Source organism: Staurois parvus, unplaced genomic scaffold (genome assembly GCF_062004578.1).
Source record: "Staurois parvus isolate SC_StPar_1 unplaced genomic scaffold, SC_StPar_1.0 ptg004034l, whole genome shotgun sequence".
NCBI classification, from domain to species: domain Eukaryota; kingdom Metazoa; phylum Chordata; class Amphibia; order Anura; family Ranidae; genus Staurois; species Staurois parvus.
The window spans coordinates 19,161-45,493 of NW_028321829.1; the positions used below are offsets into that span (position 1 = coordinate 19,161).

Consider the following 26,333-nt stretch of genomic DNA (forward strand, 5'->3'; position numbering starts at 1 on the left):
TCCAGGGAAAAGCCCGTCCACACCATGGCAACTCATGACACTGATCCTGGACAAAGCCCATCTGCACCATGGCAACTCATGACACTGATCCAGGGGACAGCCCATCTGCACCATGGCAATTCATGTCGCTGATTTGGGGCAAAGCCCATTAGCACCATGGCAACTCATGACGCTGATCCGGGGCAAAGCCTGTCTGCACCATGGCAACTCATGACACTGATCCAGGGGAAAGCCTATCTGCACCATGGCAATTCATGCCGCTGATTTGGGGCAAAGCCCATTAGCACCATGGTAACTCATGACGCTGATCCGGGGCAAAGCCCCTCTGCACCATGGCAACTCATGACGCTGATCCAGGTCAAGGCCATCTCCACCATGGCAATTCATGCCACTGATTGAAGGGACAGCCCATCAGCACCATGGCAACTCATGACACTGATCCGGAGAGAAGCCTGTCTGCACCATGTCAACATATAGCTCTGATCAGTGGCAAAGCTCGTCTGCACCATGGCAACTTATGTTGCTGATCCAAGGAAAAGCCAATCCGTGTCATGGCAACTCATGATGCTGATCCAGGGCAAAGCAGGTCTGCACCATATCAACTCATAACACTGATCCAGGGGAAAACCCATCAGCACCATGGCAACTCATGATGCTTATCCGGGGCAAAGCCCATCTGCACCATAGCAACTCATGACACCGATTCAAGGGACAGCCCATCAGCACCATGGCAACTCATGGCACTGATCGGGGCAAAGCCCATCTGCACCATGGTAACTCATGATGCAAATCTGGGGCAAAACCAGTCTGCACCATGGCAACTTATGATGCTGATCCAGAAGAAAGCCCATCCGCACCATGGCAACTCATGCCGCTGACCCGGGGCAAAACCCATCTACACCATGGCAACTCATCATTCTGATCCGGGGAAACTGGAACCTGGGGGAACCCAGACGGCACTCTAAACACAGAGTTGGCCTTTCTATACATTTTAATGACAAGTTCACTACAAAGCATTCCATTCCACGATGAAACCACACCAAGTCAAAGTATTTAAAAAACAAGTTTATTTATTTAGTTTTTTTTTTTTTCTTTCTATAGAAAATACAGGGCTATGGGTGAAATCATTTGATTCTTTTCAACGTTAGATTCCGATCGTCAACTACTGCTATTGTCTGGAATGTAGACCACCCCCAGGAGAGAATTGAAACAGTCCCGGATGACATCAGCAGCCTCAACATGTCTGGCAGTAAGCGTCTGACCAAAAGAGAAGCAGCGGCAACAACCGCGTCCGCCCGCTGTATGCGTCGCGTACGGCCAAAATACGGAGCAAAGAGAGAATTTATTGTCCTTTGTTCAGAAATGTATCATGATAATATAGCGCCCCCTATTCCCCCTCCCCCCCCCCCAAAGAATAGAATTTTTCTGTTCAAGTATTGGAAGCGATTTCACGAAATGTAACATTAGATATCGATTGTGCAACTCCAACGAAATAAAACATTAACAGGCGGGAAAAGCGGGCAATGGCGGCGCTACGTGGAAAGTGGCAACTCAGAACTCCATCGAGAATCCAGCATGTCCAGAGGATCAGCGGAACCATATATATATATATATATATATATATATAAAATTTTATTTTGGACCTCTAGGATTTGTACATTGACACAAGAAAGAGGCACGTTGAAGCATCTCTGTGAAATGAGCATGCGCGGGAAATTTTTCACCAGCTCCCACATCATTCTGGCGTAGACAAAAGCAGAAAAGTTTTACAAAAGAAAAAAAAAAAAAAAAAATTTAAAAGGATTTATCTGAATGGAACAAGCCACGAGCGGGGAAAAAAAGGTTGAAAAGGATGGGGGGGAGGGGCAGAGGTTTCCTGGGGCCCAACCACACCAACCCAACCTGCCGTATCGCGGAGGAAGCAAAATAACCCAAAGAGGATCCCGCACGCGGCGCAGGCCCCATCCTGCCAATCAACGGAAGCCCGGATCAGGGTGGGATTCGCCCCCATTTAACTGTCCTCTCCGTTTTCCCCGGGGCCTTTGATAAGGCGCTTTTGGCCGCGCTTCCCGGCGGGTCCCTTGGGTTTGGCGAAGGCCTGTTTGAAGGCGTGTTGTTTGGGGTGGACTTCGTCGTAGAGGAACTCGGACGTCAATTCAGACCCGTCTTCGATTTCAATCTAGAGAAGGTAAAGAAGAAGACAATGTATCACTTCTACAAAATGTATCCGAAGCCAATAGGAATGACGAATGATAGAACGATTTTTATACCTAAAGTGCTAATAAAGGTCCATATCAGGCATGTCGTACTTATCTGCTCTGTGCAATGGTCCAATCCTCTTCTTCTCGGGTCCCCTGACGGCACTCCTGGCTGCTCCCCCTTGACCAGTGCCCCAAATAGCAAGTCGCTTGCTATGGGGGCACTGGTGCGTGCTCGCTCCCAAGCATCCATAGGACACAGAGCCGCGGCTCAGCTCCGCCCCCTGCTTCTTGGCTGTGATTGAGTCAATGGCTCCCGCTGATGTCTCAGCTAATGAGGAGAGAGAGTCGAGGGACAGCCAAGGCTCTTGTGCACATCGCTGGATCAAGAAGGGGGCTCGGGTGAGTATTAGGGGGGGGGGGCTGGGGGAGATGCTGCACACAGAAGGTTTTTTACCTTCATACGTAGAATACATGAAGATAACAAAAATCCTTCAGCTGTTGCAACCACTGTAACCCCTTCCCACCGCCACCTCCTGGCCCTTTAAGAGGTTCTAAATGCCGGAAGGCAGAGATTCCAATCATGTGACCCCTGTGATTGGCAGTCACAGTGGTCACATGATTGGAAAACTCACGATCACACGTATGCATTGGGAGCTTTCTAATGCCAGCCGGTTACCGTGCTGGGAGCGTACAGGGAGTATATAGTGAATGCGGGGTCCAGGGAGAGCGGATATAGTGAATGCGGGGTCCGGGGAGAGCGGATATAGTGAATGCGGGGTCCGGGGAGAGCGGATATAGTGAATACAGAGTCCGGGGAGAGCGGATATAGTGAATGCGGGGTCCGGGGGGACCGGATATAGTAAATGCGGGGTCCAGGGAGAGCGGATATAGTGAATGCAGAGTTCGGGGAGAGCGGATATAGTGAATGCGGGGTCCGGGGAGAGCGGATATAGTGAATGCGGGGTCCTGGGAGAGCGGATATAGTGAATGCGGGGTCCTGGGAGAGCGGATATAGTGAATGCGGGGTCCGGGGAGAGGGGATATAGTAAATGCGGGGTCCGGGGAGAGCGGATATAGTGAATGCGGGGTCCGGGGAGAGAGGATATAGTGAATGCGGGGTCCGGGGAGAGCGGATATAGTGAATGCGGGGTCCGGGGAGAGCGGATATAGTGAATGCGGGGTCCGGGGAGAGAGGATATAGTGAATGCGGGGTCCGGGGAGACCGGATATAGTGAATGCGGGGTCCGGGGAGAGCGGATATAGTGAATGCGGGGTCCGGGGAGAGCGGATATAGTCAATGCGGGGTCCGGGGAGAGCGGATATAGTGAATGCGGGGTCCGGGGAGAGCGGATACAGTGAATGCGGGGTCAGGGGAGAGCGGATATAGTGAATGCGGGGTCCTGGGAGAGCGGATATAGTGAATGCGGGGTCCTGGGAGAGCGGATATAGTGAATGCGGGGTCCGGGGAGAGCGGATATAGTGAATGCGGGGTCCGGGGAGAGCGGATATAGTGAATGCGGGGTCCGGGGAGAGCGGATACAGTGAATGCGGGGTCCGGGGAGAGCGGATATGGTGAATGCGGGGTCCGGGGAGAGCGGATACGGTGAATGCGGGGTCCGGGGAGAGCGGATACGGTGAATGCGGGGTCCGGGGAGAGCGGATATGGTGAATGCGGGGTCCGGGGAGAGCGGATACGGTGAATGCGGGGTCCGGGGAGAGCGGATATGGTGAACGCGGGGTCCGGGGAGATCGGATATAGTGAATGCGGGGTCCGGGGAGAGCGGATATAGTGAATGCGGGGTCCGGGGGGAGCGGATATAGCGAATGCGGGGTCCGGGGAGAGCGGATATAGTGAATGCGGGGTCCGGGGAGAGAGGATATAGTGAATGCGGGGTCCGGGGAGAGCGGATATAGTCAATGCGGGGTCCGGGGAGAGCGGATATAGTCAATGCGGGGTCCGGGGAGAGCGGATATAGTCAATGCGGGGTCCGGGGAGAGCGGATATAGTGAATGCGGGGTCCCCGGAGAGCGGATATAGTCAATGCGGGGTCCCCGGAGAGCGGATATAGTCAATGCGGGGTCCGGGGAGAGCGGATATAGTGAATGCGGGGTCCAGGGGGACCGGATATAGTAAATGCGGGGTCCAGGGAGAGCGGATATAGCGAATGCGGGGTCCGGGGAGAGCGGATACAGTGAATGCGGGGTCCGGGGAGAGCGGATATAGTGAATGCGGGGTCCGGGGAGAGCGGATATAGTGAATGCGGGGTCCGGGGAGATCGGATATGGTGAATGTTTAGTAACACTTTAAGTGCTTATATGCTAATGTCAGGTTCCTTATATAATAACAGGTTTGTTTGTCAGAACGACCTTGCAAAAAACTGTAAGAACAGACAGCTGTTGTTGGGATTCTTGGAATGTCATGGAGACAGGTAATCTCCTTGTTCTACAAGTGAGGTATTTGGGAACCTGGAGGTCAGTCATGTTAATGAGGTGTTCCGAGATAACAGAAATGAATGTCTCCTGTAATTATTGCTGCTTCAGCGAATTCCTAAGTGTATGATTTATCTCGTGAAAACCTTTATGTTGTGGAGGGGAACCACCAAGGACTGGGGTCTCAAAGTCTCCAGATTAACCAGGTGACCAGACCTGCCATAATTAACCACTTGCCAACCAATCTACGTATTAAAATGTCCCGGCCAATAAGCGGTCAGCAGCTGCAGCCGTGATCCTGGTATTATTTTTTTTAGCCAGTGACCAGCTTTCTTGTACAGTGATGGCCGTACATCCACCCAATCAGGGAGCCCAGGACTACGGTAAGTGGTTGAAATGACTGGCCACAGGGGAGATGGAGGAACATCCATTCCCCCATCTCCTCCATGAAGAATGATCCCAGAAGTGACAAACTTACCGTCATTCACGACCTGTGCTTGGTTAGCTACTTTGGAGGGCAGGGGAGAGGAGATATCAGGGGTCTAAAGGAACCCTGATGTCTCCATATAGGGGGACTGTTTATCCCCTTGTGATACCAATAAATTTATTTATAAAAAAAAATAATAATACAATGATATTAAAGTGGAAAAAAAAAGATGTTTTAAAATTTTTTTCATAAAATAAAGATTTTTAATCCCCCATCCCCCCAGGAAGACCCGAAATGAAGCGGGAATGTTTATCCTTCAATGGTACCTTTTTGGCGATGTCCAGCTGGTATTCCTGCTCCACGGACTCCAGGAGACGGTTCTTACAGCTGGAGTACAGCATGCGCTCCTTTATACTGCACTTGTATCCCGGCATGGAGTAGATGAACACTGCGAAGGAGAGGAGCAACGAGCGACTTCAAGATAAAGGACAGAAGAAATCTGACCATAAGACATAGACTCCACTTCCCCTATATACCTCACCTACCTATAGACTCCACTTCCCCTATACACCTCACCTACCTAGAGACTCCACTTCCCCTATACACCTCACCTACCTAGAGACTCCACTTCCCCTATACACCTCACCTACCTATAGACTCCACTTCCCCTATATACCTCTCCTACCTATAGACTCCACTTCCCCTATACACCTCACCTACCTATAGACTCCACTTCCCCTATACACCTCACCTACCTATAGACTCCACTTCCCCTATACACCTCACCTACCTATAGACTCCACTTCCCCTATATACCTCACCCACCTATAGACTCCACTTCCCCTATATACCTCACCTACCTATAGACTCCACTTCCCCTATATACCTCACCTACCTAGAGACTCCACTTCCCCTATACACCTCACCTACCTAGAGACTCCACTTCCCCTATATACCTCACCTACCTATAGACTCCACTTCCCCTATACACCTCACCTACCTATAGACTCCACTTCCCCTATATACCTCACCTACCCATAGACTCCACTTCTCCTATACACCTCACCTACCTAGAGACTCCACTTCCCCTATATACCTCACCTACCCATAGACTCCACTTCTCCTATACACCTCACCTACCTATAGACTCCACTTCCCCGATACACCTCACCTACCTATAGACTCCACTTCCCCGATACACCTCACCTACCTATAGACTCCACTTCCCCTATACACCTCACCTACCTATAGACTCCACTTCCCCTATATACCTCACCCACCTATAGACTCCACTTCCCCTATATACCTCACCTACCTATAGACTCCACTTCCCCTATATACCTCACCTACCTATAGACTCCACTTCCCCTATACACCTCACCTACCTATAGACTCCACTTCCCCGATACACCTCACTTACCCATAGACTCCACTTCCCCTATACACCTCACCTACCTAGAGACTCCACTTCCCCTATATACCTCACCTACCTATAGACTCCACTTCCCCTATATACCTCACCTACCCATAGACTCCACTCCCCCTATACACCTCACCTACCCATAGACTCCACTCCTCCTATACACCTCACCTACCTATAGACTCCACTTCCCCGATACACCTCACCTACCTATAGACTCCACTTCCCCGATACACCTCACCTACCTATAGACTCCACTTCCCCGATACACCTCACCTACCTATAGACTCCACTTCCCCTATACACCTCACCTACCTATAGACTCCACTTCCCCGATACACCTCACCTACCTATAGACTCCACTTCCCCGATACACCTCACCTACCTAGAAACTCCACTTCCCCGATACACCTCACCTACCCATAGACTCCACTTCCCCTATACACCTCACCTACCCATAGACTCCACTTCCCCGATACACCTCACCTACCTATAGACTCCACTTCCCCGATACACCTCACCTACCTATAGACTCCACTTCCCCGATACACCTCACCTACCTATAGACTCCACTTCCCCGATACACCTCACCTACCCATAGACTCCACTTCCCCTATACACCTCACCTACCTATAGACTCCACTTCCCCGATACACCTCACCTACCTATAGACTCCACTTCCCCGATACACCTCACCTACCCATAGACTCCACTTCCCCTATACACCTCACCTACCTATAGACTCCACTTCCCCGATACACCTCACCTACCTATAGACTCCACTTCCCCGATACACCTCACCTACCTATAGACTCCACTTCCCCTATACACCTCACCTACCTATAGACTCCACTTCCCCTATACACCTCACCTACCTAGAGACTCCACTCCCCCTATACACCTCACCTACCTATAGACTCCACTCCCCCTATACACCTCACCTACCTAGAGACTCCACTTCCCCTATACACCTCACCTACCTAGAGACTCCACTTCCCCTATATACCTCACCTACCCATAGACTCCACTTCCCCTATACACCTCACCTACCCATAGACGCCACTTCCCCTATACACCTCACCCACCCATAGACTCCACTTCTCCTATACACCTCACTTACCCATAGACTCCACTTCCCCTATACACCTCACCTACCTATAGACTCCACTTCCCCTATACACCTCACCTACCTATAGACTCCACTTCCCCTATACACCTCACCTACCTATAGACTCCACTTCCCCTATACACCTCACCTACCTATAGACTTCACTTCCCCTATACACCTCACTTACCCATAGACTCCACTTCCCCTATACACCTCACCTACCTATAGACTCCACTTCCCCTATACACCTCACTTACCCATAGACTCCACTTCCCCTATACATCTCACCTACCTATAGACTCCACTTCCCCGATACACCTCACCTACCTATAGACTCCACTTCCCCGATACACCTCACCTACCTAGAGACTCCACTTCCCCTATACACCTCACCTACCTAGAGACTCCACTTCCCCTATACACCTCACCTACCTAGAGACTCCACTTCCCCTATACACCTACCTACCTATAGACTCCACTTCCCCGATACACCTCACTTACCTATAGACTCCACTTCCCCTATACACCTCACCTACCTATAGACTCCACTTCCCCTACACACCTCACTTACCCACAGACTCCACTTCTCCTATACACCTCACCTACCCACAGACTCCACTTCCCCTATACACCTCACTTACCCACAGACTCCACTTCTCCTATACACCTCACCTACCTATAGACTCCACTTCCCCTATATATCTCACCTACCTATAGACTCCACTTCCCCTATACACCTCACTTACCCATAGACTCCACTTCTCCTATACATCTCACTTACCTATAGACTCCACTTCCCCTATACACCTCACCTACCCATAGACTCCACTTCCCCTATACACCTCACCTACCCATAGACTCCACTTCTCCTATACACCTCACTTACCCATAGACTCCACTTCTCCTATACACCTCACTTACCTATAGACTCCACTTCCCCTATACATCTCACCTACCTATAGACTCCACTTCCCCTATACACCTCATCTACCCATAGACTCCACTTCCCCTATACACCTCACTTACCCACAGACTCCACTTCTCCTATACACCTCACCTACCTATAGACTCCACTTCCCCTATATATCTCACCTACCCATAGACTCCACTCCCCCTATACACCTCACTTACCCATAGACTCCACTTCTCCTATACATCTCACTTACCTATAGACTCCACTTCCCCTATACACCTCACCTACCCATAGACTCCACTTCTCCTATACACCTCACTTACCTATAGACTCCACTTCCCCTATACATCTCACCTACCTATAGACTCCACTTCCCCTATACACCTCATCTACCCATAGACTCCACTTCCCCTATACACCTCACCTACCTATAGACTCCACTTCCCCTATACACCTCATCTACCCATAGACTCCACTTCCCCTATACACCTCACTTACCCACAGACTCCACTTCTCCTATACACCTCACCTACCTATAGACTCCACTTCCCCTATACACCTCACTTACCCACAGACTCCACTTCTCCTATACACCTCACCTACCCACAGACTCCACTTCCCCTATACACCTCACTTACCCACAGACTCCACTTCTCCTATACACCTCACCTACCTATAGACTCCACTTCCCCTATATATCTCACCTACCCATAGACTCCACTCCCCCTATACACCTCACTTACCCATAGACTCCACTTCTCCTATACATCTCACTTACCTATAGACTCCACTTCCCCTATACACCTCACCTACCCATAGACTCCACTTCCCCTATACACCTCACTTACCCACAGACTCCACTTCTCCTATACACCTCACCTACCTATAGACTCCACTTCCCCTATACACCTCACTTACCCATAGACTCCACTTCCCCTATACACCTCACTTACCCATAGACTCCACTTCCCCTATACACCTCACCTACCCATAGACTCCACTTCCCCTATACACCTCACCTACCCACAGACTCCACTTCTCCTATACACCTCACCTACCTATAGACTCCACTTCCCCTATACACCTCACCTACCTATAGACTCCACTTCCCCGATACACCTCACCTACCTATAGACTCCAGGTAGTCTCCTTCGTGGGAGTGTTTGTACAGAAAGAAGTGATAGCGAGCCGAGTCTTTGGGGACTCTGGCCGGTAGATCCTGGATGTCCGTGTGCTTGGTGTGGACCAGGTCGATGGTTTCCTTTTCTATATCCAATTTCTGAAAGCAAAGAAAGTTCTCAAACAAAAGAAAAAAAAAAACACACAAGAAGACAAAAACAGCACAAAGAGCAATGTTTACCGAAGTTTTATATCACATACACAGATCCTATATACAGTACACTGTATATACAGCAATGTGTGACATGGGAGCGCGGAGTCCAGGGTGACAAATCTGTATCAGTGGGAGATTTCAATGCCTTTAAAATTTCGGAAATCTGCAGTCTATTTAAGGTGAAAGTACTGAGGCTTTTACATATTTTCTCTATTGGGGCCAGGACCAAAGAAACATTTATACTGATATTTTATTACTGTACATTATATTATACGGCTGTTGTGCATTCTACTTTATAGACACCAGGTGGCGCACTGCACTCCTTTTCACACACAGGCTACCACTAGCCACTCAGTAGGAATTGTTGACAGATTGCCTGCTGGACATTCACCCGTCTGTATTGTACAGGATTTCCATGTGATTGTCAGAGAGAATTTCAACCAAGGATTCACCAATCAGCATACAGAATAACCGAAAGATTCCAATGATAACCAAGATTCACCCATCACATAGAAAGAGGATTTGCACTGTGTAACGAGGCAGCTCATGGGTGAATCTCGCTAAATCCTGCCTCTAGCCTCCCCTCCAGTCTTGCAGAGGTGTATCGGCTCCTCCCCTTCAGTCTTGCACAGGTGTACCGGCTCCTCCCCTCCAATCTTGCAGAGGTGTATCGGCTCCTCCCCTTCAGTCTTGCACAGGTGTACTGGCTCCTCCCCTCCAGTCTTGCAGAGGTGTATCGGCTCCTCCCCTTCAGTCTTGCACAGGTGTACTGGCTCCTCCCCTCCAGTCTTGCAGAGGTGTATCGGCTCCTCCCCTTCAGTCTTGCACAGGTGTACCGGCTCCTCCCCTTCAGTCTTGCTCAGGTGTACCGGCTCCTCCCCTCCAGTCTTGCACAGCTGTACCGGCCCCTCCCCTCCAGTCTTGCTCAGGTGTACCGGCTCCTCCCCTTCAGTCTTGCTCAGGTGTACCGGCTCCTCCCCTTCAGTCTTGCTCAGGTGTACTGGCTCCTCCCCTCCAGTCTTGCACAGCTGTACCAGCCCCTTCCCTCCAGTCTTTCACAGGTGTACCGGCTCCTCCCCTTCAGTCTTGCACAGGTGTACCAGCCCCTTCCCTCCAGTCTTTCACAGGTGTACCGGCTCCTCCCCTTCAGTCTTGCACAGGTGTACTGGCTCCTCCCCTCCAGTCTTGCACAGGTGTTCCGGCTCCTCTCCTTCAGTCTTTCACAGGTGTACTGGCTCCTCCCCTTCAGTTTTGCACAGGTGTACTGGCTCCTCCCCTGGACTGGAATGGGTTCCTCTGATGTCACCGCACACTGAGGGTTTCTCACAATGTGTATTAGAAGCTGCAGCCAGTCAGATATAGCTCCGCCTCATTTCCTGGCTGGAGGACATCCAGCATCCAGTCTAGACCTTTCCTCCCCAGCCTGACTGTAGCCCCGCCCCTTTCATTCACTGGGTTTCAGTTCTTTCCATCGTAGAGGTTCAGCATCACACATGGGCGTTACCCAGGGCTTTTTTTCAGCAGTTCCGGCACCTCCAGCACTGAAAATATGTAACAACAAGGAATGCTGAGGTGTTCAGGAGGATCTATTGAAGTTGGCTGCTGTGGAAACTATTGTTGCTGGGGGGTCAGTTGTTCCTGCGAGGGGTATACTGTTTAGAGCTGGGTCTATTGTTGTTGGCTGCTGGGGGGGGGGGGTCTATTGATGCTGAAGTGCAATTATTGTTGCTTGTGGGGGGGGGGGGGTTGTTGAGGGGAGATCAATTGTTGCTGGGGGTGTCAGTTGTTCCTAAGAGGGGTATACTGCTTAGGACGGGGTCTATTGTTGTTGACTGCTGGGGGGGTCTATTGATGCTGGAGTGCATTTATTGTTGCTTGGGGGAGGGGGTGTTTTGTTTTGGGGGGATCTATTGTTGAGGGGGGTGTTGTCAAAGGATGTACTTTACAGCTTATCATTAACAAATTCCATACAAAGCGATACTTGGTTCTGTATTCTATAAAAGGGGCGCTGGGTACGGGGTGGAACCAAAAGATGGTGCTCAGAGGTGGGCAGGAGGCGGAGACAAGCTTTGTATCAAATGGATTGCCCTGGCGTTACCTATACAAATACAGACAGCCTAAGAACCTCCCCCCCCCCGCCAACCCCCCCAGACTGTTTCCCACCCATCAAGGTGTTGTATTTGCATAACTCCGCCCACCACTTGGAAAATAAATAAAAATATATATATATAAAATCCAGATAAAACGAATATCAACACAAAAAATTATCACTAAAAAATAAAGATAAAACTAAAAGTATAAAACGAATCAAATTTATAAAAGAAATAAAAAAAAAACATAAAAAAAACCAAAAAAACAAAACAAAATAAAATAAAAAAAACTAAATTAAAGTAAAAGGAATGCAGATTTTGGCCCATAACCCCGGCTGGGAGGCTGGGAGCTCGTCACTTACCAGTTGGATGTAGTTGATCTTCTTCTGTTTCAGCAGCTGGACGGCCTCCTCCGCCTCCGGCCTGAGCGGGAAGGACAGCCCCTGCAGCGTCTGCTGTTTGCTCTCCACACTGATCTCCGTCTTCACCTGCAGAAGAGACGTGGTCAAGGGAGAGGAACACCACTCTGTGCTCACCGATCCCTCTCCCCTCTTCCCCCACCACCACCACCACCCAACCCAACCCAACCACCACCACCCCCAACCCAACCCAACCCCACCACCACCACCACCACCACCCAACCCAACCCCACCACCACCACCACCACCCAACCCAACCCCACCACCACCACCCCCAACCCAACCCAACCACCACCACCCCCAACCCTTACCTCGTTTATCTTGATCTGCTGCAGTTCCTGCTCAGCCGCGGTCAGTGGTGCCGGCGCAGCACAAGAAGAGACGTGTTTCTGGTAACCGTGGAGGGCAACGTCTTCCTGCCACACAGACAAATACAGTTACATCTTGGAAATGCAGAGATATCTACACATCCAACACAACATTCTCAGGTTCATCAGTGACCCGGCCTTTCTACAGATGTGATGTGTGCTCCTCCCACAGCTGATCCCCCCAATGTTTGGTGGATTCTGGACTAACCACTAATGAATTCTCACAGTCAGAGGGGAGATCTGTGCCCCAGTCTGTCCATTAAAGGCATTCGCAACCCCCTGTGTAAGAAAATGTAGGGACATGGAGGGCAGATAATGCAGAAGATCTGGACCACAGACAGCCCTCACAAAGGGGACTCTTAACTAACCTGATGTGTTGGCTGTACACCTCTATGAACAATAAATAAGATCTGTGGTCAAGGTCCATCTATCTCTTCTTGATATTAAGGTTCCCCCCTTGCTGTACTGAATTCATATATAACCGACTTTAGTTAGGCATCACTTATCACACAATTGATATATGAACAGCAAGCTACCTGGTTACCTTCCCCACCTTGCTGGGCCACCTGATGGACCTTTGTTGGGTCACCTGATGGACCCATGTTGAGGCCACCTGACGGACTCATGTTGGGGCCTCCTGATGAACCCATGTTAGGGCCACCTGACGGACCCATGTTGGGGCCACCTGATAAACCCATGTTGGGGCCACCTGATAAACCCATGTTGGGGCCACCTGATGGACCCATGTTGGGGCCACCTGATAAACCCATGTTGGGGCCACCTGATAAACCCATGTTGGGGCCACCTGATAAACCCATGTTGGGGCCACCTGATAGACCCATGTTGGGGCCACATGATGGACCCATGTTGGGGCCACATGATGGACCCATGTTGGGGCCAAATGATGGACCCATGTTGGGGCCACATGATGGACCCATGTTGGGGCCACATGATGGACCCATGTTGGGGCCACCTGATGGACCTTTGAAGGGCCACCTGATTGACCTTTGAAGGGCCACCTGATTGACCTTTGAAGGGCCACCTGATTGACCTTTGAAGAGCCACCTGATGGACCTTTGTGGGGCCTATTTCTTTACCTCACCCCTTGCTATACTGAATTAATATATAACGGACTTTACTTAGGCATCACTTATCACACAATTGATATATGAACAGCAAGCTACCTCATTCCTTCCCAACCTTGCTGGGTCACCTGATGGACCCATGTTGGGGCCACCTGAAAGACCCTTGTGGGGCCATCTGATGGGCTCTTGTGGGGCCATCTGATGGACCCTTGTGGGGCCACCCGATAGACCTTTGAAGGGCCACCTGATGGACCTTTGTGGGGCCACATGATGGACCCTTGTTGGGCCACCTGATGGACCTTTGTGGGGCCTACTTCTTTACCTCTGCTTGTCTACACACAGAGACCAGGAAAGCACAACACTACTGCACTGTTGGTCAAATGAACAGAACGCATGGCCCAAACACACTGACCTTTAGCGTCCCAAACATTTCATCTTTGATGTGTCCTCCCCCGAACTCTTTCTTCACAGTCGCCCTGGTTGCTGCGTACAACATTTTCAGCCGCACCTGTTTGCAATACAAAAAAAGGATGAGAATGTTCTATGTCTGGAGTTCTGGTCCAGGGGATGGAAGGGATGGAAGGGATGGAGGGGATGGAGGGGATGGAGGGGATGGAAGGGATGGAGGGGATGGAAGGGATGGAGGGGATGGAAGGGATGGAGGGGATGGAAGGGATGGAGGGGATGGTAAGGATGGAAGGGATGGAGGGGATGGAAGGGATGGTGGGGTTGGAAGGGATGGTGGGGTTGGAAGGGATGGTGGGGTTGGAAGGGATGGTGGGGATGGAAGGGATGGTGGGGATGGAAGGGATGGTGGGGATGGAAGGGATGGTGGGGATGGTAAGGATGGAAGGGATGGAAGGGATGGAAGGGATGGAAGGGATGGTAGGGATGGAAGGGATGTAGGGGATGGAAGGGATGGTGGGGATGGAAGGGATGGTGGGGATGGAAGGGATGGAGGGGATGGAAGGGATGGAAGGGATGGTGGGGATGGAAGGAATGGTGGGGATGGAAGGGATGGTGGGGATGGAAGGGATGGTGGGGATGGAAGGGATGGAAGGGATGGAAGGGATGTAGGGGATGGTAAGGATGGAGGGGATGGAAGGGATGGTGAGGATGGAAGGGATGGTGAGGATGGAAGGGATGGAGGGGATGGAAGGGATGGTGGGGATGGAAGGGATGGTGGGGATGGAGGGGATGGTGGGGATGGAGGGGATGGTGGGGATGGAAGGGATGGTGGGGATGGTGGGGATGGAAGGGATAGTGGGGATGGAAGGGATGGAGGGGATGGAAGGGATGGAGAGGATGGAAGGGATGGAGAGGATGGAAGGGATGGTGGGGATGGAGGGGATGGAAGGGATGGTGGGGATGGAGGGGATGGAAGGGATGGTGGGGATGGAGGGGATGGAAGGGATGGAGGGGATGGAAGGGATGGAGGGGATGGAAGGGATGGAGGGGATGGAAGGGATGGAGGGGATGGAAGGGATGGTGGGGATGGTGGGGATGGAGGGGATGGAGGGGATGGAGGGGATGGTGGGGATGGAAGGGATGAAGGGGATGGAAGGGATGGAAGGGATGGAGGGGATGGAGGGGATGGAAGGGATGGAGGGGATGGAAGGGATGGAGGGGATGGAAGGGATGGAGGGGATGGAGGGGATGGAGGGGATGGTGGGGATGGTGGGGATGGAAGGGTTGGTGCGGATGGAAGGGATGGTGCGGATGGAAGGGATGGTGGGGATGGAAGGGATGGTGGGGATGGAAGGGATGGTGGGGATGGAAGGGATGAAGGGGATGGAGGGGATGGTGGGGATGGTGGGGATGGTGGGGATGGAAGGGATGGAGGGGATGGAAGGGGGTGGAGGGGATGGAAGGGGGTGGAGGGGATGGAAGGGGGTGGAGGGGATGGAGGGGATGGAAGGGATGGAGGGGATGGAGGGGATGGAAGGGGGTGGAGGGGATGGAAGGGGGTGGAGGGGATGGAAGGGGGTGGAGGGGATGGAAGGGGGTGGAGGGGATGGAAGGGGGTGGAGGGGATGGAGGGGATGGAAGGGATGGAAGGGATGGAGGAGATGGAGGGGATGGAAGGGATGGAGGGGATGGAAGGGATGGAGGGGATGGAAGGGATGGAAGGGATGGAGGGGATGGAAGGGATGGAAGGGATGGAAGGGATGGAGGGGATGGAAGGGATGGAGGGGATTGGAGGGGGTGGACATTTCCAGATACACAGGTGATTTCCTCTCCAGAAAGCCAAAGCTTTGCTCTGGTTTGGAATGGACTGAAGACGGGAAGGAGAGGGAAGAACTGTCCGAGTTTTATGTATTGGGATCAAAAACATTTCTATTGTCGCAAGAAACAAATTTACGACATTGAAAGACGAAATAAAAAAAATTGCAACAGAATCCAGGAGACTGTGATAAATCTTTCCTGACAAAGTAAAGGGTCGTCCATGGTGGATCACTTATCAGAGGGCAGTTGACCAGGATATGGCAGCTCCTAGACGCATGTTCTAATCCCGCATCACTGTGCCATAACCTCACACATTACACAGTTACTATGGGCCCCCAATCACTGCCCACCAAATGCAACATGGGGTATATATTTTGCTGTGGCATGTGTACCACCTCAGGCCACCATGACAGCTTAAGGTGGGTGGTCAAGGGTGGTAAAACTGTGGCTCAACCACCTATTTCCTATCTTTACTGCCCCCTCCAACCAATCCACTAATGTAAACAAGCCCTTAACATGGAATGCAGACCAAAGTGATGCTGAATAGAAAACTATTACAGCGCCTCTTTAAGGATTAAAGCTGAACTGGATAATAAATCCACCGGTCCTGCGTCTTCCTGAGCTTTGTGTCTTTCAGATCTGTGCCACCATCCAGCGTGAGACTTCCTGTAATAAAGACCGCTCACTACAGCTCTCTCTTCTTGTGCAGGGGGACTGGTCTTGTCTCCGCCCCCTTCTGTATTTTTCTGCGGGCAGTCTGTAGTGGGTGGAGCTTGCTGGCCCCTCCCACCGCTCTACTCTCTCTCTCCTACTGCTGAGTGAATGGTCTGGTCTCCACTACCTCCTGTAGTTTTCTGCAGGCGACCTGTAGCGGGTGGAGCCTGCTGGGCCCCTCCCATAGTGATGATGTCACTGCTACTTTTAAAAGGTAATATCTGAGTTTGCAGACGCATTTGGTGCTCACCAAGTGGATTTATATCCTTTGTGACTACAGAGGAATAAATCCGGAAGAAATGCACAGAGTACACAAGATTGAAGGAAGGAATACACAGGACTCTATTATTCCAAGTTCCCTTTCTATTTGGAGAGGAGGGGGTCTGGGAACGTACCGGAGAATGATCAGGTGACCACGACAGGAAGAGCCACTCGAATCCCTGTGCGTTCTGGCTGTCCAGGCGGTAGAGGATGTAGCATGGCTGCGTGTCTTCCAGAAGCGGGAGGATGAAGGCGTCGTAGTCTTGGTCCCAGTTATGTCGCAGCTCCTTGTGTGCGCCCAACACCAGCTGCTCTGCATGGAGGAGAAACATCGGACGCCATTATGGATTTACCATTCCCATGTACCGCCCGTTACAGGATGACTGATCCCAGCAATGAATATCTGCCTCATCTTGTAATACTAGATGACTGCGCCGTAGTTACTCGTTCCACTACCCCCCCTTCCATGTATCCCGGACTCTGTTGTCCCACCTGCAGGCCCTGGACCCCCATCGTGGGTGTCACTAGGTAAGGCGTTTGTTGTTGATCTTCCCTAGCTAGTATGAACCTAGAAGCAACATGCATTACATCACCTCCATGTTCAGCTGTCACCATCCCCGTTTTACCCATGGACTCCTTACTGTCCCCTCTCCATCCATGGACCCTTCACTGTCCCCTCTCCATCCATGGACTCCTTACTGTCCCCTCTCCATCCATGGACTCCTTACTGTCCCCTCTCCATCCATGGACCCTTCGCTGTCCCCTCTCCATCCATGGACTCCTTACTGTCCCCTCTCCATCCATGGACCCTTCACTGTCCCCTCTTCATCCATGAACTCCTTACTGTCCCCTCTCCATCCATGGACCCTTCACTGTCCCCTCTCCATCCATGGACTCCTTACTGTCCCCTCTCCATCCATGGACCCTTCGCTGTCCCCTCTCCATCCATGGACCCTTCACTGTCCCCTCTCCATCCATGGACTCCTTACTGTCCCCTCTCCATCCATGGACCCTTCACTGTCCCCTCTCCATCCATGAACTCCTTACTGTCCTCTCTCCATCCATGGACCCTTCACTGTCCTCTCTCCATCCATGGACCCTTCACTGTCCCCTCTCCATCCATGGACCCTTTACTGTCCCCTCTCCATCCATGGACTCCTTACTGTCCCCTCTCCATCCATGGACTCCTTACTGTCCCCTCTCCATCCATGGACCCTTCACTGTCCCCTCTCCATCCATGCACCCTTCACTGTCCCCTCTCCATCCATGCACCCTTCACTGTCCCCTCTCCATCCATGCATCCTTCACTGTCCCCTCTCCATCCATGGACCCTTCACTGTCCCCTCTCCATCCATGGACCCTTCACTGTCCCCTCTCCATACATGGACCCTTCACTGTCCCCTCTCCATCCATGGACCCTTCACTGTCCCCTCTCCATCCATGCACCCTTCACTGTCCCCTCTCCATCCATGGCCTCCTTACTGTCCCCTCTCCATCCATGCATCCTTCACTGTCCCCTCTCCATCCATGGACCCTTCACTGTCCCCTCTCCATCCATGGACCCTTCACTGTCCCCTCTCCATCCATGGACCCTTCACTGTCCCCTCTCCATCCATGCACCCTTCACTGTCCCCTCTCCATCCATGGACCCTTCACCGTCCCCTCTCCATCCATGGACCTTTCACTGTCCCCTCTCCATCCATGCATCCTTCACTGTCCCCTCTCCATCCATGCATCCTTCACTGTCCCCTCTCCATCCATGGACCCTTCACTGTCCCCTCTCCATCCATGGACTCCTTACTGTCCCCTCTCCATCCATGCATCCTTCACTGTCCCCACTCCATCCATGCATCCTTCACTGTCCCCTCTCCATCCATGGCCTCCTTACTGTCCCCTCTCCATCCATGGACCCTTGACCCTTCACCGTCCCCTCTCCATCCATGGACCCTTCACTGTCCCCTCTCCATCCATGGACCCTTCACTGTCCCCTCTCCATCCATGGACCCTTCACTGTCCCCTCTCCATCCATGGACCCTTCACTGTCCCCTTTCCATCCATGGACCCTTCACCGTCCCCTCTCCATCCATGGACCCTTCACCGTCCCCTCTCCATCCATGGAACTTTCACCGTCCCCTCTCCATCCATGGACCCTTCACTGTCCCCTCTCCATCCATGGACCCTTCACTGTCCCCTCTCCATCCATGGACCCTTCACTGTCCCCTCTCCATCCATGCACCCTTCACTGTCCCCTCTCCATCCATGGACTCCTTACTGTCCCCTCTCCATCCATGCATCCTTCACTGTCCCCTCTCCATCCATTTATCCTTCACTGTCCCCTCTCCATCCATGGACCCTTCACTGTCCCCTCTCCATCCATGCATCCTTCACTGTCCCCTCTCCATCCATGGACTCCTTACTGTCCCCTCTCCATCCATGCAACCTTCACTGTCCCCTCTCCATTCATGCACCTTTCACTGTCCCCTCTCCATCCATGGACCCTTCACTGTCCCCTCTCCATCCATGGACCCTTCACTGTCCCCTCTCCATCCATGGACCCTTCACTGTCCCCTCTCCATCCATGGACCCTTCACTGTCCCCTCTCCATCCATGCACCCTTCACCGTCCCCTCTCCATCCATGGACCCTTCACCGTCCCCTCTCCATCCATGGACCTTTCACTGTCCCCTCTCCATCCATGGACCCTTCACTGTCCCCTCTCCATCCATGGACCCTTCACTGTCCCCTCTCCATCCATGCACCCTTCACTGTCCCCTCTCCATCCATGCATCCTTCACTGTCCCCTCTCCATCCATGGACCCTTGACCCTTCACCGTCCCCTCTCCATCCATGCACCCTTCACTGTCCCCTCTCCATCCATGCACCCTTCACCGTCCCCTCTCCATCCATGGACCCTTCACCGTCCCCTCTCCATCCATGGACCCTTCACCGTCCCCTCTCCATCCATGGACCCTTCACTGTCCCCTCTCCATCCATGCACCCTTCACTGTCCCCTCTCCATCCATGCACCCTTCACTGTCCCCTCTCCATCCATGGACCCTTCACTGTCCCCTCTCCATCCATGGACTCCTTACTGTCCCCTCTCCATCCATGCATCCTTCACTGTCCCCTCTCCATCCATGCATCCTTCACTGTCCCCTCTCCATCCATGGACTCCTTACTGTCCCCTCTCCATCCATGCATCCTTCACTGTCCCCTCTCCATCCATGCACCCTTCACTGTCCCCTCTCTATCCATGCACCCTTCACTGTCCCCTCTCCATCCATGCACCCTTCACTGTCCCCTCTCCATCCATGGACCCTTCACCGTCCCCTCTCCATCCATGGACCTTTCACCGTCCCCTCTCCATCCATGGACCTTTCACTGTCCCCTCTCCATCCATGCACCCTTCACTGTCCCCTGTCCATCCATGCACCCTTCACTGTCCCCTCTCCATCCATGGACCCTTCACTGTCCCCTCTCCATTCATGGACTCCTTACTGTCCCCTCTCCATCCATGCATCCTTCACTGTCCCCTTCTCCATCCATGCATCCTTCACTGTCCCCTCTCCATCCATGGACTCCTTACTGTCCCCTGTCCATCCATGCACCCTTCACTGTCCCCTCTCCATCCATGGACCCTTCACTGTCCCCTCTCCATCCATGGACCCTTCACTGTCCCCTCTCCATCCATGGATTCCTTACTGTCCCCTCTCCATCCATGCATCCTTCACTGTCCCCTCTCCATCCATGGACTCCCTACTGTCCCCTCTCCATCCATGCACCCTTCACTGTCCCCTGTCCATCCATGCACCCTTCACTGTCCCCTCTCCATCCATGCACCCTTCACTGTCCCCTCTCCATCCATGGACCCTTCACTGTCCCCTCTCCATCCATGCATCCTTCACTGTCCCCTCTCCATCCATGCATCCTTCACTGTCCCCTCTCCATCCATGCATCCTTCACTGTCCCCTCTCCATCCATGGACTCCTTACTGTCCCCTCTCCATCCATGGACTCCTTACTGTCCCCTCTCCATCCATGCATCCTTCACTGTCCCCTCTCCATCCATGCACCCTTCACTGTCCCCTCTCCATCCATGCACCCTTCACTGTCCCCTCTCCATCCATGCACCCTTCACTGTCCCCTCTCCATCCATGGACCCTTCACCGTCCCCTCTCCATCCATGGACCTTTCACTGTCCCCTCTCCATCCATGGACCCTTCACTGTCCCCTCTCCATCCATGCACCCTTCACTGTCCCCTGTCCATCCATGCACCCTTCACTGTCCCCTCTCCATCCATGGACCCTTCACTGTCCCCTCTCCATCCATGGACTCCTTACTGTCCCCTCTCCATCCATGCATCCTTCACTGTCCCCTCTCCATCCATGCATCCTTCACTGTCCCCTCTCCATCCATGGACTCCTTACTGTCCCCTCTCCATCCATGCACCCTTCACTGTCCCCTGTCCATCCATGCACCCTTCACTGTCCCCTCTCCATCCATGGACCCTTCACTGTCCCCTCTCCATCCATGGCCTCCTTCACTGTCCCCTCTCCATCCATGCATCCTTCACTGTCCCCTCTCCATCCATGGACCCTTGACCCTTCACCGTCCCCTCTCCATCCATGGACCCTTCACTGTCCCCTCTCCATCCATGGACCCTTCACTGTCCCCTCTCAATCCATGGACCCTTCACTGTCCCCTCTCCATCCATGCACCCTTCACTGTCCCCTCTCCATCCATGCACCCTTCACTGTCCCCTCTCCATCCATGGACCCTTCACCGTCCCCTCTCCATCCATGGACCCTTCACCGTCCCCTCTCCATCCATGGACCCTTCACTGTCCCCTCTCCATCCATGGACCCTTCACTGTCCCCTCTCCATCCATGCACCCTTCACTGTCCCCTCTCCATCCATGCACCCTTCACTGTCCCCTCTCCATTCATGGACCCTTCACTGTCCCCTCTCCATCCATGGACTCCTTACTGTCCCCTCTCCATCCATGCATCCTTCACTGTCCCCTCTCCATCCATGGACCCTTCACTGTCCCCTCTCCATCCATGCACCCTTCACTGTCCCCTCTCCATTCATGGACCCTTCACTGTCCCCTCTCCATCCATGGACTCCTTACTGTCCCCTCTCCATCCATGCATCCTTCACTGTCCCCTCTCCATCCATGCACCCTTCACTGTCCCCTCTCCATCCATGGACCCTTCACTGTCCCCTCTCCATCCATGGACTCCTTACTGTCCCCTCTCCATCCATGCATCCTTCACTGTCCCCTCTCCATCCATGCATCCTTCACTGTCCCCTCTTCAACCATGGCCCCTTTACTGTCCCCTCTCCATCTATGGACCCTTCACCATCCCCTCTCTATCCATGTCCCCTTAGGATAAAATCTCGATTTTTTTTTTGTCCACAACAGGACTTAGGAGCCGAGTTCATTTCTGGCAGATGATTGGGTTGTTTGCTATTAATAAAATCAAACACTCCTACGCTTATCGTTCGAGAATATAAAGAAATCTATATAAAGGTATTTTCTGTACCTACGAGGGTTTTAAAGGAACAAAACACAAAGAAATGTTTATGTATTGCAGGGATGTACTGCGTGTGTATCTATTATTTATCCTTGACATACTCCTTAAGGATTTGGAAATTCTCGGAGTAATTTGTCCCTGTCCTATAATCAGCCTCAAGAGGGTGACTTTCCCCGAGAACTGCACCAGTCATAAGGTCATCTGTGTCAGGAGGATTAAAGGCTCCTCACTTCCCTGGACTGCTGAGAATTTTAACAACAACTTAATCACCCTCATTACTGGCGGCAGTGCTCGGGGGAAGGGTTTTCCATTGGATGGAAGAACACTCATCTTGAGGTAATATAATGACTTCACAGAACGTGACCCTACAAACAATTCCCAATTTCAACTTCTTGTTTGGAAAATAATTAGAATTACACTACAGGATATCAATACTTTGTACCCCAAACCCCTTTCTATTGGCTCAGACATTCCTTTATTATACACTTCAATGAACTGTAGCTGACTTTCCAGTGATCCTCAACAGTGGTTTTATCCACATCAAGAGGCCCCTGCAAAGTTCCGTAGATATTATCTACTAATCCCCACTCCATCCATTGTCTCCTTAATGGTCCCTCTCCATCCATGGTTCCATCACTGTCCATCACCCCCTTTACATCCTCTGCATTCTACTCCTCAACTGTGTCCCTCTTCTATTCATCAACTTCACAGCATTCGGACAAAGCGCATGCGCGCGAAACATGTTGTCCCAGCAACCGGCCTCTTCCTTCTAAAGCTGCGGCTCCAGCAAGAGTTCCCCCCCTCTGTCTCTCCACATCGTGGTGACGTCATCCAGGACGCTGGGACGTCGGGTAAACGTGGTCCCTGCACTGACAGGCATTCTACTCCACTGCTTCCCTCTGAGCGGACGGGCCGTCCATCTTGGAACCTGGCTTCCTAAAGCCACAGGCTGGTTATTTATTATTGTTTTACCATATGACTTATTAAAGACACACCTCCATACAAGGTGTATTATTTCTATCACAAAACTACACAGCGCCTGACTCCTGTTCATACCTCCCACAAACCGATGTGTTTTTACCATGGCAGCAGTGAGTTTTTTCCCCACCAATCATAGTTGACATATACCATTCACTTATTTCCTTTGGGACACATCTGTGCGCTTTTATCCAGACCGTCCTTCTCTATTCATGGCCTTCTCACTGTCCCCACTCCATCCATTGTCTCCTTAATGGTCCTTCTTCATCCATGGTTCCGTCATTGTCCATCACCCCCTTTACATCCTCTGCATTCTTCTCCTCAACTGTGTCCCTCCTCTATTCATCACCTTTACAGCATTCCTTCTCTATCCACTACCCCCCCACCCATCTCTCTATCCATGACCTCCTCAATGTCATCTCTCTACCCAAGACCACCTTTCCATCAAGGATCTGGTCAATGTTCCCTGTCAATCCATGGCCCCTCCATAAACCCCTCTTTACCCATGGCTCCTCATTGTCCTCTCTCTATCTGAAAACCTCTCATCCTTCTCTCTCCAATCAGTACAATACGCCCTCTCCATCCATCTCACCTTCACCATACCCTCTCTACACATGGGACCCTAACTGTCCCCACTCATACCATGGCCTTTCATTGCTCCTTCTGCATCCATTCTCTCATCATTGTTCCCATTTCATCCATGGCTTCCTCACCATTCATCACCCCGTTACTGTTCCCATCTCTTTCTATTACCTCTCCACCACCCAACTGTCTATCCCATCACCCCCTCAAAGCCTCTCTCTGTCCACGGTGCCCTCACTATCCCTAATCACCCTCATTATAGGCAGCAGTGCTCGGGGGAAGGGTTTTCCATTGGATGGAAGAATACTCATCTTGCGGTAATATAACACTGACTTCCGGGATATCGCTACTTTGTACCCCAAACCCCCTTCTGATGGCTCAGACATTCCTTTATTATACACTTCAATGAATTTTAGCTGACTTTTCCGAGATCCTCAACAGTTGTTTATCCATAACAAAAGGCCCCTGCAAAGTTTCCTAGATATTATTTACTAATCCAGTCTATCTAAATTATCTACTGGAAGCCAGTTCCTGCTACTTTCAAGGACCCAATCACACATTTTAACAGCAACTGCCCCCTCTATCCATCACTCTATCCCCATCCCCTCTCCATCCATCGCCTCCTCCGCAGCACCCCCCTTCCTCCATCAATTTACACAACCCTGTACCCTCACCATACTCTCTTCACTTATCATCCCTCACTGTCCTCTCGCCATCTATAGTCCCATCTTTATCCATCTCCCCATTACTGTCCTTGCTTCATCCACATTCCCCTTCATCCACAGTTCCCACACCATGTCTTCTTCATTTAACACTCTCTCACATCCCATCTACATCCATTGTTCCCTCACTGTTCCCTGTCCATCTAAAGTCCCATCTCTATCCATCTCCCCATCACTGTCCCCTCTCCATCCATATTTCCCTCTTCATGTCCTCTCCATCCATACAGTGGGAAAATAATTATTTGATCCCCTGCAGATTTTGTACATTTGCCCACTTAATAAATGAAGGGTCTATATTTTTTTTTATCATAGCTGTATTTTAAATGGTAGAGACAGAATATCAGCCAAAAAAGGCAGAAAAAACACACAATACAAATGTTATAAATTGAGCTGCAGTTCAGGGAGTAAAATAAGTATTTGATCTCCAAGCAAAACATGACTTTGTGCTTGCCAACAAGGATTTCTCCACCAAGTAGTGAGGTAAGACATTTCTTGTAGTTGGTTCCCAGGTTTGCACACATTTCGGGAGGGATTTTGGTCCACTCTTCTTCACAGATCTTCTCTAAATCCTTAAGGTCTCTTGGCTGTTGTTTGGCAACTTAAAGTTTCAGCTCCCTCCATAAATGTTCTATAGGATTCAGGTCTGGAGACTGGCTAGGCCACTCCATGACCTTAATGTGCTTCTTCTTGAGCCACTCCTTTGTTGCCTTGGCCGTGTGTTTTTGGTCATTGCCATGCTGGAACACCCATCCACCACCCATCTTCAGTGTTCTGGCTGAGGGAAGAGGGTTCTCAGATTTTACAATACATGGCCCCGTCCATTGGCCCCTCAATGCGGCAAAATCGGCCTGTACCTTTAGCAGAAAAACAGCCACAACAAAACAGCCATAATGTTTCCACCTCCGTTCTTGACTGTGGGAATGGTGTTCTTAGGGTCATAGTCAGCATATTTCTTCCTCCAAACACGGCGAGTTGAGTTAATGCCAAATAGCTCATTTTGGTCTCATCTGACCACAGCATTTTCTCTGAATCATTCAGATGTCACTGGCAAACTTCAGACGGGCCTGTACATGGGCCTTCTTGAGGAGGGGGACCTTGCGGGCACTGCAGGATTTCAATCCATGGCAGTGTATTGTGTTACCAATGGTTTGTTTGGTGACTGTGGTCCCAACTGCCTTGAGATCATTCACAAGCTCTTCTGGTGTTGTTCTGGGCTGATCCCTCACTTTTCTCATGGTCATCCTTACCCCATGATGCGAAAACTTGCATGGAGCTCCAGACCGAGGGCGATTGATAGTTATTTTGTATTTCTTTAATTTGCGAATAATCCCTCCAACAGTTGTTTCCTTCTCACCAAACTTCTTGCTGATGATCCTATAGCCCGTTCCAGCCTTGTACACATCTACAATCTTTTCCCTGGTGTTCTTTGACAGCTCTCTAGTCTTGCCCATGATGGTGAGGTTCGAATGGAAGAAAGATTCTGTGGACAGGTGTCTTTTATACACGACGTGACATATAGT

General features: G+C 51.4%; 1 protein-coding gene across 2 annotated transcripts in view; it reads right to left on the bottom strand.

Annotated features, from left to right (window-relative positions):
- Positions 1-1,050: 1,050 nt before the first annotated feature.
- Positions 1,051-26,333, bottom strand: part of TWF2 (twinfilin actin binding protein 2) — a 49,259-nt gene continuing 23,976 nt past the window's right edge. Inside the window, exons 3-9 of one of the 2 annotated variants that reach the window (XM_089668263.1) lie at positions 17,130-17,308; positions 14,207-14,302; positions 12,653-12,757; positions 12,285-12,410; positions 9,628-9,778; positions 5,385-5,506; positions 1,051-2,179 (exon numbers count right to left, since the gene is read on the bottom strand). In XM_089668263.1, the coding sequence (XP_089524389.1) occupies positions 2,012-2,179; positions 5,385-5,506; positions 9,628-9,778; positions 12,285-12,410; positions 12,653-12,757; positions 14,207-14,302; positions 17,130-17,308 (947 nt within the window). In that variant the 3' untranslated portion in view covers positions 1,051-2,011. The remainder of the gene's footprint in view (positions 2,180-5,384; positions 5,507-9,627; positions 9,779-12,284; positions 12,411-12,652; positions 12,758-14,206; positions 14,303-17,129; positions 17,309-26,333) is intronic. The other variant, XM_089668264.1, reaches the window with a different exon arrangement.